This window comes from Poecilia reticulata, linkage group LG21 (assembly GCF_000633615.1).
Source record: "Poecilia reticulata strain Guanapo linkage group LG21, Guppy_female_1.0+MT, whole genome shotgun sequence".
Classification (NCBI taxonomy): Eukaryota; Metazoa; Chordata; class Actinopteri; order Cyprinodontiformes; family Poeciliidae; genus Poecilia; species Poecilia reticulata.
In genome coordinates this window covers 19,399,400-19,414,267 of record NC_024351.1, presented here as the reverse complement: position 1 = coordinate 19,414,267, position 14,868 = coordinate 19,399,400, and the positions used below count along the sequence as shown (strand labels likewise).

General features: G+C 41.6%; 1 protein-coding gene across 1 annotated transcript in view; it reads left to right on the top strand.

Annotated features, from left to right (window-relative positions):
• The window catches only part of LOC103457812 (forkhead box protein N3), a 76,055-nt gene that overhangs the window by 21,451 nt on the left and 39,736 nt on the right, over positions 1–14,868 (top strand). The window contains exon 2 of the mRNA XM_008398224.2: positions 13,999–14,598. Coding sequence (XP_008396446.1) covers positions 14,017–14,598 — 582 coding nt within the window. The 5' untranslated portion in view covers positions 13,999–14,016. The remainder of the gene's footprint in view (positions 1–13,998; positions 14,599–14,868) is intronic.

Below are 14,868 nucleotides of genomic sequence, written 5' to 3'. Positions count from 1 at the left end.
CCCCCGATCAAACTTGCTTTATGCTTCTTAGGTATTTTAGTGGGATGCAGAGGCCCCCTCAAGAGTTATGCAGAGCTGTTACTGACAATATTGGTGACTTTGAAGCATAATTTAATGGATTTAACTACATGGCAGAGCGTTGAAGAGAATAAATTCACCCATAATCGCAAATATAAGCTTCCATTTGATATTGAAAAGTTGGAGAATCACGTTCACAAAAATGCCATGTGTTCGTATATAATTTAATTTTATTTATTTGGCTGAATTTGAAAAGCAGCCGTCAAAGATGACGACGCCAGTTTGTGACCAACAAGGCCATTCAAGCTGAGAATTGGACACTTTTTCATCATTGTGTGAATAAAATCCGAAATGTTGATATGTGTGGCTTTCACTTACCATTTTTATTATTATTATTATTATTATTATTATTTTTATTATTATTATTATTATTATTGTTATTCACAGAGTGTGTAAGGTATGGAATGTATTTATTATTCCCCTTTTCACATCATTTGTTGAGATGGTGAGAAGCCAGTTGTCAGCTTGGTGATGCAGTCATGGATCAGCGTTTGGTTAAGAGTGATGGCGATCACTTCGGGATACAAGCTCGTCTTGTGAAATTTATTTGACAAGCTCTTTAAAGAGCTTATATGCATTAATTGGGATTTTTCTGGCCAATACCGATTTTTTTTTAAAGCCTTACAGTTTTGATTTTTGAGGTGTATGCCACATTTTCTGTTGGTTTTTGAACCCAACAGAAAATGATCACAATATGTATGCTTCAAAAAAATTTTGTAACCAGTAAAAAAGTAAGGTTTTATGCTTTTCTAAGGAAAAAAAACAGCAACATTAAAATACACATCTGGGCCCATTAAGGGGAAAGGAAATCTGCCAGTATTGGCATATCGTGAGAAAAAAACACCTTGAAAATAATTTAATCACAATCACTTTTAGTTCTTGACATTAACTTTTAGCTTGTTTTTAGTGCTTACTTACCATTTATTTATTCTTTGTAGTCCAGATATGATCTTGGCATCACGATTGAAACAGTGTTGATCAGTGGTATTTAAGTCCACTGAGGTTGTTTTCACAGATGGTCTTGGTTCCATTGGGGAGGAAAGTTGCAACATTTATTAGATTTTCAGTTGCTATGTTCTCCTTCACACTACATTGTGTCAAACAATCCAAACTAATTGAGAAACCTGTTCTCCTTGCCTGTGGTGGCGCTGCACCAAGAACCACTGAAGGAAACGACATGAAAACCTATGAAGAAGACACTGAGCGCAACTTCCTTCTTCACGAAATGGAAACCAAAATGGAGTCACGTCAGATTTTAGTAGTTGTAGGATTTCTGTTTTGTCTTTAGTAAAAGACCACAATCTATTTCTCCTGCTTATCGCTAGACTCACTTTTGTTTTGATTGTATTTACCCCGAATGCCCTGCACTATAGTCCACGTTATGGTTTTGGAGCTTTCTCCAGTCTGATAGTGTTCACATATGCATTTAAACCGCGCCAGAGTTCACTTCAACGGAGCCAAGAATTAAGTTTTAAGGCGGACCAGAGTTCGGTTTGTCTGGTCCATTCACACTCGCCCAAACGAACCGAGCTAGTGTTTGATTAAAGCGGCCTTAACTGATCTGAATGCACCCTTAGAATTGAAATAAACTAATTTGCTGCTGTTAAACTCTGCTTAGTTGGCAAGACCGTCAGAAAAAAACTTTTAGTCACTTAGGAGAGAGAGAAAAAAAACGTTCCACAGAGAGGTGAGATCTGATATCATATTTCATTTTTAGCCTGTTTGGGAGTTTGTAAACAGCCTGAATTTAGTTTTGTCAGCATTCGGAGCACGTTTCAGTTGACATAAGGTATCTTGTGCGGTGTTAAAAACAGCTTGTAGGAGTGGGAGGGAGGAGTGAAGGATGTAAGCAGAGTTGTATCATCAGCAGAAGCGCTGGGAGGACCGTCAGCAAAGGCAGGCCAGAGAGGACCGTATAGCCGCCTGACAGATTGCTGCTTCACTCTCTTGTCCTTGTCTGTGCACTTTTTTTCTCCTCTCAGCCAGAACCTCAGTTCGTCAGCCAAAGGTGATCTAATAAACTCCTCAGTCATGAGTTTCCTGGCCAACGTCGAGCCGGTCAAATATTTTCTTGATCGCAACCATTTAACTCAAGAGTTTGGGTTTGTGTCGCTTATTGGTTCAAATCCATCCGTTGTTTTTGGCCAAAGAGCTGCTGTGAGTTTCAGTAAGGCAGACAAGGGTTGGACCTTTGGAACTGGGATTGCTCTTCCAGTGGTTGTTGCTATGGTTTTTTCTTTCTTTTTTTTTTTTTTTCTTGTCTGGATCAAATTTAGGCCAGTGGCCGAGAGCCCGAGCTGCTGTTTGTTAAAGATAAGTGGAAAAGCCAGGGGGGGGGGAAGGAAACAACAGAAACAGACACAGAGAGGGAACACGGTTCCATTTCTTGCTATATTTTAACTGCAGGACAAACATCTAAAAATGAAAAAAAAAAAAATCCCACACCACCTCAAAGCATCATCCACCCCCCTCTCTCCCCTCAGTGTGGGGATCCCGATAGATGACGCTGCCCTCTTTCAGCAGTTCGCCGAGGCTTCCTCTTTGCTCTTTTGTGGCCTGAACTCCTCTCTGCCCACTATCAAAGCTCTGTTGGCTCTGCACCGGCTGCTTTGATTTATCGTATACTGTTTCTGGCAGTCTCCCTTTCTCTTTCTTTCTTTTTTTTTTCCTTTTTTTCCTCCAGCTCTCTTCCTCCCTCTGCCTCTCTCGCACACACATAGTCTTCGCTTTCCCACAGTATTGTAAAGGAGCACGAGGCGCCAACTGGGACCTGCTCACTGTCAAAGAGAAAAAGACGGGGGAGGCCTCGGAGGCCTTCACGTTTGGGTGAAGGATGGAGAGCGTTAAGGAAAAGGTGGAAAATTGGACATGGGCAGTCTTAACTCTGGTCCTGTGGGGGTTATTAATGCTGTTGATGTTTAAAAACTCATCAAAGCTAAATTTAGAATCATATTTAAAACATTTCCTACTCGTTTTGACATTCTTCACAGGTATTTTTAACTGGTTTGGCAAAAGAACGTTATGATGAACAACATAAAAAGCGACCCCAATTACCAGTGGGACACCTCAAGGCCATGTTTCCGGCCCCCTTGTGTTCTGCCGGTCAACCTGTAAATCCACTGCATCTGCTAACGCTAATGAGATCGTGAAGTATGCACCTGGTAAAACATATCGTTACCACAAAATTGTGGTATGCAAGATACTATATTTCGTGAAGAATTGCCTGGATTGAAATAAGCTAACTATTTAAGTCCTATGCATCCAGGCCCACTCTGTCCGTTATGATTGGTGATGCTTTTTTGATGCAGCATGAGAATATTTAGAAGGTAAAGTCATTTGTGAAGACTGTATCTTTAACTGCATCGACATAAGACACTTAAGGTGTGGGTGGGTGTATATGGATAGACTACCTGTGGTCTAAGTTTGCTATGAAACCCTATAAAAGGGGCATATATAAACTTCAATTATTTACTTATTGCAAGACATCTCGTTATCGCAACATTCACCCATATTATGACATACAGCATATTTTTGTTTATTGTAAATCTCATGCATATAAAATTGAACATTAACAGCTGAATAGAATAATAAAAGCTGCCACGAGAATCCAGAGTGAACGATTTCCAGTCACTTTCAATAAATTAGAATATTTGTCCCGATGAGTCATGTCAGATTAAACGTACTTTTCAATAAGCCCACATTTCTGTTTTTAAAATAGACTTTTTTTTATTGATTTGATGTAATATTCTAATTTCGATGTAGCGGAGAATCATCATGTTTAAGAGAAATAAAGAAAAACGATGTTAAAACAACAGTCTTTGTCTAATTAACCTCTACAATTTGTTTCATTTGGTGATAAAAATATTGAAATTTTTAATATTTTAATATATTGAATGGGTCTGTATAGTACGCTTATATGACCTGCTTTCTGGTCTACTGTAATGATGTGTGACTCCAGTAAAACCTGGGTGTTTTACTTGGTTTATAACCGTCATTTCACAAGTCTCAACTGGCCACAATGGTGCCTTCGCCATTTCATCCATACTTACGGCAATGAGACATTTCATACCCACTTTGACAATCAATGATTTGAAATAATTGTGTGTCATCTATTCCAAGTTGACTATAAGGAAATTGGATTCTGTGACTCCAATTTAAAAAAAAAAAAGAATCTGCAGTCCAGAGGTCGCTCAGAGCTATTTTTGTCTGATTATAAGTCATAATCTGTCATGTTACATAAGAGTCAGAAGGCCCAACAAGGATTTGGTCTACAGTCAGTGGAAATATAGGGTGATGTGCAATTTTTACACACAAGACATGAGTATTTTTATAAAAAATGATTTTTCTAAATGATTATTAGAAAATGTAATTGTTTACTTTGAGAACACATAGGTAAGAAATGCAGATTTTTAAATAGTGACTTTACCCCGAGCCACCAACAGCATCAAAGATTCAGATAAGATTGAGTTTGATTTATGCAGCGGAGGGGGAAAAAAAGCTTCTTAGAAAATAAAGCAGCTCTTTCAACGCCCTTGTGGCCTGATAATCAGTTTTAGATTTAATCCAGAGATTTGGTTTCAGATAAACTTTTCATCCCTGTCTTTTTCCGGCATCTGATTTTCTTCCTAATTTGCCAAGAAAACACGGTCAGGTCATCGAAGCTCCGCTTTAAAATGAGGAGGAGAATTAAACCAGCTCTTTCAGTCTGGTTCTTGTATATAACCCGCAGATTTTGTGAATATTTTCCCACCTCTTTTAATCTAGTAGTCTAGCAAAGTTCCTTGTTTTATCACAGAAGATATAAAAAAAATCCTTTGACATTTGAAGGAGACTTAATAAATGCTAATTAATGGAGAAAATCTTTTCCACACACTTTTTTTGGGTGATTTTTTTGTGCTAAATTAAAACTGTTGGCAAAATAAGCAATTGCTGTGGATACAGTAATTACTAATCAGGTAAAATTAGACTCCTAAAAATAAGCAACAGTTATTTTTATTGCACTCTTTTTAAGAATTTCTGGAAAATTTAGATTGTATCAACTGGACAGCAAAAACTTTTATTTCACTTTAAACCATTGAAACATACTGTAGGCAATACTTGTTTAACATAGCGCCTCCTAGAGGTAAAGTGCAATGTGCTAATGGAAGTGCGCTAAGTAATTAAAATTTATTTAGTTCCATCAATTGTCAATCTTTCAGCACATGTAGCTAAAAACAATATAGATATATTTGTTGTCTTTTTACATTGTGACATAAAAAGTTATGTAGGGCTGAAACGATTAATCAAATTAATTGTGCTTAATCATCAGCTAATTCAACCATCGATTAATCGTTAACTAGAGTATTCAAAATAAAAAAAATCCATTTGGTGAAAAACAAAAACATATTTAGAGCAGTAATTAGGCCAAAATATTTTGTGTTGGTCTGTAAATATGTTATAGCCAAAACTCCTCAAGTGGTATAGTTTTAGCTTCCGATTTACAGCAGCTCTGTTTATTCTTTATTTAAAAACTTAATTAAATTATTTGTTTATTTGCATCTTTAAATGTATCTCGAATATTGTAAAAACAGAGCTTAAATAGTATATTGAAAAATCTGTAGAACGTTCCCTTTTTCTATCCAATTAATCGTCATAATAACGATTAATCGATTAACAAAAAAATCAAATTACTATAATCTATAATTATCTGCGGTGATGGAAATTGGTACAAAGTTGGTTATTACATAAATATTTATTTAAAAAACAAACTTTGACTTAGTGGTTAACTCTTCATACACGTTTTCTCATGTATGCGTCACCGAAATAAAAATAAAGTTGCCCTGAGACCATTGTGTGACAGGTCAGCTGCAGGGGAGCAAACATGCTTAAAACAATGATTCCAAATGGGAGCAGTGATGTGTCATGGTCATACCCATGCTCTAGACTACACCCTTGGGCCTTTACTTTTTAAAATTTTTAAAGATGTATTTATTTTTAACTTTGACCTCAGAGTTTCAGGCAGTCCTCTACACTTTGCCCCTTCACCACCTCCAGACTCCACACACACAAGTCACCTTCAGGAAGCCATGTCTGCAGCCTCCGTTTGCCTTCGTGTGTGTCCGTGTTTGTGTGCATGTCTCAGTCTAATTGTTTTCCGTCCTCGGAGAGCGAGAGTACGCGTGTCTTCATGAGCGCTGGCTGCTGATGAATCAGACCAAGTGGACTGCGCGTTTGCCCAGTCCAAATGTCTCCTGTTTGCTCTGTCGGTTTAGACCACTTTGAAGGACAGATGCAGTGCATCTGCACGTCATCTTAAGTCACTCGCACAATTTTATTCTTTTAATAATCTTTTTTAATTCGTTACCATGCAAAGAACAAATTAGTTGCACGTTTGCTTTTCCTGCACTTTTCTATATTGCACCAGCTTGGAGTGGTTCTTTCAGCATAAACGTCACCGATGTGCTTTATGCTCTCATTTTTCAACTTGAAAGTTCTGGGGCTCGGCTCCCCTAACTATACTATCATGATCTTATTATCTGCTTTGTAGGGGGGGAAAAAAGGAGGGGGGGGGGGATAATGGTTAATCCCGAGGCAAAGCAGTCTGTGAACTCAAACTTAGAAAAGTAGGTATGCAGAGCAAAGGCTCATTTTGTCTCACATTTCATTTTTCTGTTCAATAAATTCGACCATGTGTGGTATAGGAAGTTGAAACGGTTCCTCCTTATTCAGTGACGTAAATGGAGTCGAGTACTAAGAAAACAAAGTGTACCGTTTGTTTATATTCAACTGGCTTTCCCCTGATGCTACAAAATAAAATTCAGTTCAACCAGATGCTGTTAGAAGGTACCTAAGTGGACTCTAACAGACTTTTGAGTCCAATTGGAAGGAGAAGGAAAGTTGTTGTTTTTTTTTTTAGACAGATGATTCTCTTTACACAAATAAAAATCTGAAAAGTGTGGTGTGCATTTATATTCCTCTAAGGCTGGCTGGGCTGTACATAATATTTTTTTCTAATCAATTATTAAAATTTTTAGTTTTTGAAAATGACATTTTTTGGAAAAATCTGGATTTTTTTTGTTTTTCCGCCAATGCAAGCTTTGTGTTCCCATAGTTTAGAGCGGTGTTGTTTAACAAGTGTGTTTTAAAACTCATTTAGACTTTGAATTCAGGTCAGCTTTATGACAGCATATTAGTTAGGCTATAATTAATTATTATTTTTTTTAGTCCGAGAATGAAGTCCTAGTCAAAGTTACAAGAATACAGTTGTAGTAGTATGGGAATAAAGTCAAAATAATGAGAGAATTAAGAGTTAATATTACCAGAATAAGTTTGTAATATTTAGAGAATGAAGTAATAATTTTGGAGTGTTGCCTTGATTCTTTCATGCGCGTTTAAGAAATCCTTTAATCATTTCCCATAGCAACCATTCAGCTGTGCAAAATGCCTGGGTGGACCTAGCCCTGCCTTCTAGCCAGAGCTCCTCCTCATAGATGCAGTTTCCAAGCTTCTGAGCTTCCAGCTCATAGAGCAGCACTCCCCAGCAACTCCCCCACTCAGCTCCTTCAGACTAGCCAGCAGAAATTAGCAAACATCTGGTGGAACTGCGCATCTGCTGAGCTCATTATACAAGTTACTGAGTTAATTAATAGGGGAGGAATCTTGTGACGACTTCCTGAAGGCGGAGTTTCTGAAACAGTGAGTTTTTAAAGAGACAGAGGCCCAATTTCAAGGTGTTAAATTATGAAGTCATATTTTTTTAAAGTTGCATTTTTATAACAGCAGAAGCTAACAAAGATACTTGATTGTGCCCTTTAACACATGAATATGCTTTGACCTAAACCATTCTGTTGTTTCTGTGGCAGTAGGTTGGGGTTACTGTCTTGCTATAAGGCGAGCCGCTCTAAGGAAAACCTTCCCTGTGGCATGATCCCTCCACCACCTTGTTTTGATACTTTTTTTTTTATTGGGATTTTATTTGGGGGACTGGGGGGAATAACACAAAGAGCAATAATACTAAATGTTCTAAACCGATGTCCACTGAATGTGTTCCCGTCTATATGTGCGCGGCTGCTGTTGGCTGCACGGCAGCACGGAGTACAGCCCAGACACTGGGGGTCAGGAGCGCTCCTCAGGGACACCCGACCTTGACCTCCATTCCAGAACTTTCGACTGCTGCAGACGACAGAAAAAATAAGATGCAGTCCAGAACCAATAGGATGTGACCGCTTCCTCAAAGCCCCCTGGAAACCCTGATATTTGTCACCAGGGAAAGGTCTAATTCCGCGGCTCGGAAACGGAGAACTTCACAAGGCTTCCTGCAAGCCATGCTGACATATATGTAGCCGAAGTTATTATTTTCCAGTCTCTTAGAGACTTCTCATTCCCTCTGCCCTCCCCCCGTTTCTCTCTGTCCACCTCCCTTTCCCCCCCTTTCCCTTCTGTCCATCCGGTCTGTGTGAAGGAAGGATAAAGGTCGTCCTTTTGTCATCAAAACTCCAGATTAGTTTTGCCTCGGTGCATCTGACTCTCTGCTTTATCACTGTGGCCAGAGGAGCCACAAGGTTCAGCTCACGCCTCTGCAAGTAATAACTCCTACCAGCCTCCATTCCATTCTCCGCTGCTATCTCCTACACTACTATTACTACTCCATTCACGGGGTAGAGGGGTGGGGGATTATTTTCACGGCACCGGCTTTATTGTGGCGTAGAGTGAAGACTGACAGGAAAGTGGGGTGCACGAGGATGTGTCACACAGCATATGTCACTAGCTGCAATCAACCTGACAAAGTTCTAATGGTTGCTTTAGTCCTCGTAGGCCCAGAGTTAAGTATAAATGAGCTGCTGACAGCGTGTCACAAGCCAAACTGGGTTGTATTTTAATATTTCTTCATTGATGTGGGTTTTCTTGTGGTGGGGATCGGGGGGTTTCCTGTGACTTGATGACTTGGTGGTTTTTTGCTGAAAGTCACTTTTTTTTTGCTAATGGCGCAGCTGCTCTCGGAACGGGTGAAATGAAGGACGTTGCTGGAATGTTTCCTCTGGCTTCGGCTTTCGAAAGAAATGCCTGTAGGTCTGACAGGAGGGGGGGGGGGATAAAAAAAGAGAGCTGCCAAGAGGGATTGGAGATCTTCAGAGGATTACGTAAATATGGCTTGTGATCTAGACAAGTATCTGCGAGAGCTCGAATGCGGCATAAGATGATTACGCTGTCAATTAGAGCACATGAATTAGCTTACACCCTGTCTGCTCTCAGAGGAGTTTATTAACCTTTTTCCACTCGTGTAAACACCGCCGGCCCCCCGGCTTCCAGCCTTAAGGACTTCAGAGGGTCGGAGCGGACCGCAGGTCAGCTGGGATACACAGAGGTCACAGACAGCATTCCAATTAGATAGCCTTCTTGATTCCATGATGTCAGGCTCAGTTTGGTCAACTTTAGAATCTACAAGCGTTTTGGATTTCTGTTAGTCATTCTGACTAATAGAAGAAGCACCCAAGGGGAATATGGGGGAAAAAAACTTTTTTTTTTTGATTAATCAACCTTAAAAATTTGATAGAAGCAGCTTTTCAACAGGCTGTCTAAAAAAGTCTTTTCAGTCACTTTGTAGCAACAACACTCTCAGACTTCTACTGATGCAATAAATTAAGCCATTTTGCAGACAAATTCAAACTTAAATAATCAAATGTAATAATAATTTATTAGTCTAAAACTTTTAGAGTTTTTTATGTTGAGGACTAAAGGTTTTGACCCAGGAAATGATGTCACGCATTTTCCATTCATTTGCTATTTAACTTATGCGACCGGCAAAATTTGCACATGTGAAATGTTGAGCTCGTACACGAGAAAGTAGAAACATGTTAAACTTTTGTCGCTGTCATCGTCGTGTCCCGTTTGTTGGGTTCACCTCGAGTGGCGGAAAACCTTGGCCTTTCACTGTCCGAATAGTTAATAACATTAGAAACTACCAAGGTAAAAGTAATGATAAAAATACTTTATACTACTACATCAGAAAACTTTCATGAGAAAAATGTAACTTATACAACGTATCAATTTTAATGCAAAGGATTTTGGAGAAATTGAAAATAATGGAAAATGTCAGCAATGTTTAGAAAAATATCTTATCAGAGGTGTAGAGTACCCAGAAGTTGTACTCAAATAAGAATACAACTTCAGTATACTTTTACATTAGTAATCTTAATTAGGGATGCAAATTTAGCTCAATATGATCAAACATATTGATGTTTGATCACATGTCCAACATCCTACCCCTTCAAAAACTCAAACAGTGAAGATACTGAAATGAACATCGGTTCTTCACATTAGCTGTAATTTGTTTTAATCCACTCATTATTTTAACATGTGCCGCAAAACTGCTGAAACTCTCCAAGAACCTACTGTACACACACCGGCGGTACAGTAATAACAGCAACAGTCTGATTTAGGTGAGTTGCGTTTCCAGCGGAGAAAGCCATTTATTGTAAATGAATGGTGTCTTTTAAAGTCCATACGCTCAGGGTGCAGAGTGCAAACAGAACCAGCGTGGTGCCAGGGTCACAGAGAGAGAAAAGACATGCTGTACTGACTTCGACTGCTTCAAATTATGCCGGTTTGCTCAGAGTTTCACAAGAAGAACGTGACCAACAGATCAGAGTGCGTGTGCTTTTGTAGTCGGGTGCGCGCGAATATGCAAAACCGGGGAAAAGCATTGGGAGAGAGGGGGGAAAAAAAAAAAACTGCTAATGTGGACACGCCAAAAAGAGACGAACACAAATCAAAACAAAGCACGCAAACACAAAAGAGATCCAGAGAATGAGGAAGACGGAGAGAACAGCAGAGTCCCATCTGTCAAACAAATGTGAGGATGCTCCTAACTCACACACACACACACACACACACACACACTGTGGGGTTGAGGAAGTGAGATGAGACAGAGAATCCACAGAGGAATGCACACACTCTCTCTCTGATGCACACACAGACACACCACAACAAGCATCATTTAGTCTGAACTTGAGCGATATCTGCATTTGTCCTTTAGCAGTGGCTCCTCGGGGGCCACTGTAGAAGTTGCATGGAAGTTTGTTTAGAGCTGAGCAAGTGTGTTAAGCTTTATGAGAGCCCATGGGAGACTCTGTGGCACACACACGCACACACACATAGCTACACACAAACAAGCAGAAGCTCAGGCACGAGGCTTGGGCGGCAGCTCGCAGTGGCCCCAACCAACAGTGAGGAGTTTGTTGTCATAGCAACAGTAAAATGAGATGACTTTACTGTCAGCCGTAATGTTTCATGGCCCCCTTGCCGCTATGGCAACATAACAAGGAGGAGGAAGAGGAGACGGGAGAGAAAGAGAGCATCAGAGGCATCTCTGCATTCCGGTGGACTCCTACCAGGAACAATGTCACTGCAATGTCCTTTCTTCCTCCTCAAGACAAACACAGTCACAAACATACCACTCCGACAAGCCTGTCAGAAACGGGCATCAACACACACACACACTCACACACACAACTTGAAAAGCCTATCAAACGCCCCCCTCTTCCACCTCGCCCATCGCTTTGATTTGCCTGCTCACTATTTTCAGCTCCGGTGCCATATCGTCACCGGGTCCCCAATTTGAATTCATTATGCTCAATGTCAATATTGGTGCAACAACGGCGTACCTCAAGACAGGTACAGCTTGTTGAATGAGTGCGCGCGCTTGTCAGACAGCGGGAGAGGCGAAACGAAGAGGAGGAGGGGGGAGGAGGAAGGAGAGACGAGCGAGATCAAAGAGCCGCACCAACTCCTGCTAAGCGTTTTCCCTTTGCCGTGGAGATGGCGGGGAAGCAGCGGAGCGGAGGGGCGAGTGACTGCGGGCCGGCCCCGGCTATATGCGGCGGCTGTGCATCACAGCTCTATATTTAGCTCAGTCCTTCCACGACGGCCTGTCAACACCGCTAAGCAGCTATCTGTGCTGATAAAAGTGTGAAAAACGGAAGATAGGTGGAAGAGGAGCAGACACATAGGAGGGGAGGAGGAAGGACAGGAAGAAAGGAGAAAAAAAAAAGGCAGACGAGAGTGGAGATGAATTGTTTTGCTCTGTCGCCATGGCGACGCGACAGCCGGAGCTGTGGCGCGCTGACAGTTGTCACGCTGCGGCCGGTCGCCGTGGGTGACAGCTGTCAGTCAGCGGCGCAGAGTGAGGGGGGACAGATCGGCCGATGATCACCTTGGATTAGAGAGCGATCGCAGCATACAGAGACGGGCCAGAACATATCAAGGCTTAATCCTCATGTCCTAATGGTGCTGCTGTGTGGCTATCCCTGTGTACATCCATGCACTGATAAAACAAACTGGTAGAATTCAACCCAAATAATTGGTCGGTCTCTATCTGTGTTTCTGTAACTTAAATGCATTTGATCTACTTGCTTAAGTTGTCAGCGCTTCTCTGCTTAGGATTCAAATGTAGGACCCATGCATACGGTTCAGCTATGGAAAATAAATACATTTATTATTTCCACACCAACATGTATTTAATTAAGAAAGTTGCATCTGTCTACATCAGCTGTTCTAGAGTTTCTCAGTGACATCTTAACCTCCACTGTGTGAAACATCTAATGCTGCATCTACTGCAAACATCCCCTATTATTTTACAAATAAGAAGATTTATTAATCGATAAGTCAAGTGTATTTGTATAACACGTTTCAGCAAACAAGGCAGTTCAAAGTGCTTTTACGTAATAAAAAAACATGAGTAAGAAGTCATAAAAATGGCATACAGTCAACAGTTAGCTATTTATTGCTGCACACAGCTGTTTGTTTTTAAATTGTCGAAACAATAGTTACAGTTCACAATGTCTGAAATCGTTGCGTCCCGATTTACTTCACATCCAGTCTGCCTAAAAAAAAAAACATGAGAAAATGTGACAATACTTCAAAGCCAATACTTTGAATTTATCCAGTATTGAAATTCACAGTTGCAAACTACTATCCTTGATTATAACATAAATATTTCATTGTTTAAATTGAATGCCAGACAAAACTCCTTTTTACAGTGTATGCGCTTTAGCTTTCATTCATGTTTGCGTGGGTGTTGCTTTATGCGTGGACTCGTGTGCGTGTGTGTGTGTGTGTCTCTGTTCTCAGGCTCTGAGCGGGCAGAGCAGATTAGGTTTTAGCTGGAGCTGCTGCTGGGCGCCTTCCCACAGCTGTCTGCGCTAGAGGACAATCAAAGGCCCGGTTGCGCGCCTTCTTCTGATTGTGGTGTGACGCTCGGGCCCGTTCCCCTTCAATTACCGCGCTCTGCCTGCGTGTAACGAGCTCAGCATTGCTCTTATGCTGGCAGGATAATGGTCTGATTGGAGCAGGGATGGATTTGAACTCACACTTTAATTTGTTTCTTTTCTTGGTAAATTACCCCCGATCACGATCATGTCTCGTCACAGATATCCCGCTGTGGAACTAAGTCTCATCATTTGGACGCCGTTCCTGATGTTGTAAAATCCAGGAATTTAAGAAGGGTTTCTTTTCTGCTCTCAATTATCGCGCCAACCCCTGACAATTACATTTTCTCATGCTGCAGAGATGTTAAATCACCGGCACAGTTTCTGAGGCTCCTGCAACCATTAGACCTTTAACAGTTTTCATGTGTTATGACAGCAACCCTGTGTAATGTCAATACTGTGCTGTTACACTGGTAATTAGAGGGGTGGTTGTACAAGGAAATATTTCCTCAGCCGCTGAGCACTAAATTTGCCACACCAGTTGGAATTAGACGGAAGGCCTCGGAGGGAGATGATGATGCAGATTTTCCCTCTCAGATGTAATTCTGCCTAATTGCAAAAGGAGTCAAAATCTCCTCCTTTTTGACCTTTAGCGAAAGGGAAGGCTCAATAAAACACAGACAAGCTGACCTTTTTTCTACTCTTTCTGTTTCCTTCCACCTTGGTCGCTTTGCAGGAGTCAGCCCTGGGCTGGATGGGACCCACCATGCCCCCCAGTAAGAAGGCCCAGAGCCCCAGCAGCGGGGCCAGCGCTTCGCAGGGCATGAGCCCGCCCTACCGGCAGGGGGACCCCGCCACGGCGGCGTCCGAGGCCGAGGCGGCTGACCTCTCACTCTCCCTGTCCGCCTCCTTCTCCAAAGCCGAGGACGAGGAGCTCACCAGCCTCTCCTGGCTCCACGAGAGCACCGACCTCCTCAACAGCTTCAGCCACTCTGGGCTGCGTAGCGTCTCCCCTCTGCAGGATCCCGACAGTCAGCACCCTCGCTCGCCTTCCTCCTCGTCTCCATCCCCGGACGACGCGTTGCTCGGCGACGCGCACTCAGCGTACGACCTGGCGGCGGGGGCCAACCGGAAACCACCGTACTCCTTCAGCTGCCTGATCTTCATGGCCATCGAGGACGCGCCCAACAAGCGGCTGCCAGTGAAGGACATCTACGGCTGGATTCTGGAGCACTTCCCTTACTTTGCGAACGCTCCGACGGGCTGGAAGAACTCAGTGCGGCACAATCTGTCACTCAACAAGTGTTTCAAGAAGGTGGACAAAGATCGCAGTCAGGTAAAGAAATCAACAATCCTTTATACACAGGTCCAGGTTAAAACCTCGGGTGTGTTTATTGGGTTTTAATCAAGTGAACTAAAATGATGTGAAGGTTTTGAAGTTCCAGGTGACTTCTCAAATCAACTGTGTGAAATAGTTTTTTGTAAAAGTAGACAGACAGTATTAGTACATATGTTGGGAAAGTGAGCGGAAATGTTCCAAATACACGGAAATGAGATGCAAACAAATTTTCGGAAAAGTCAAGCTTATTTTTATAGCACATTTCAG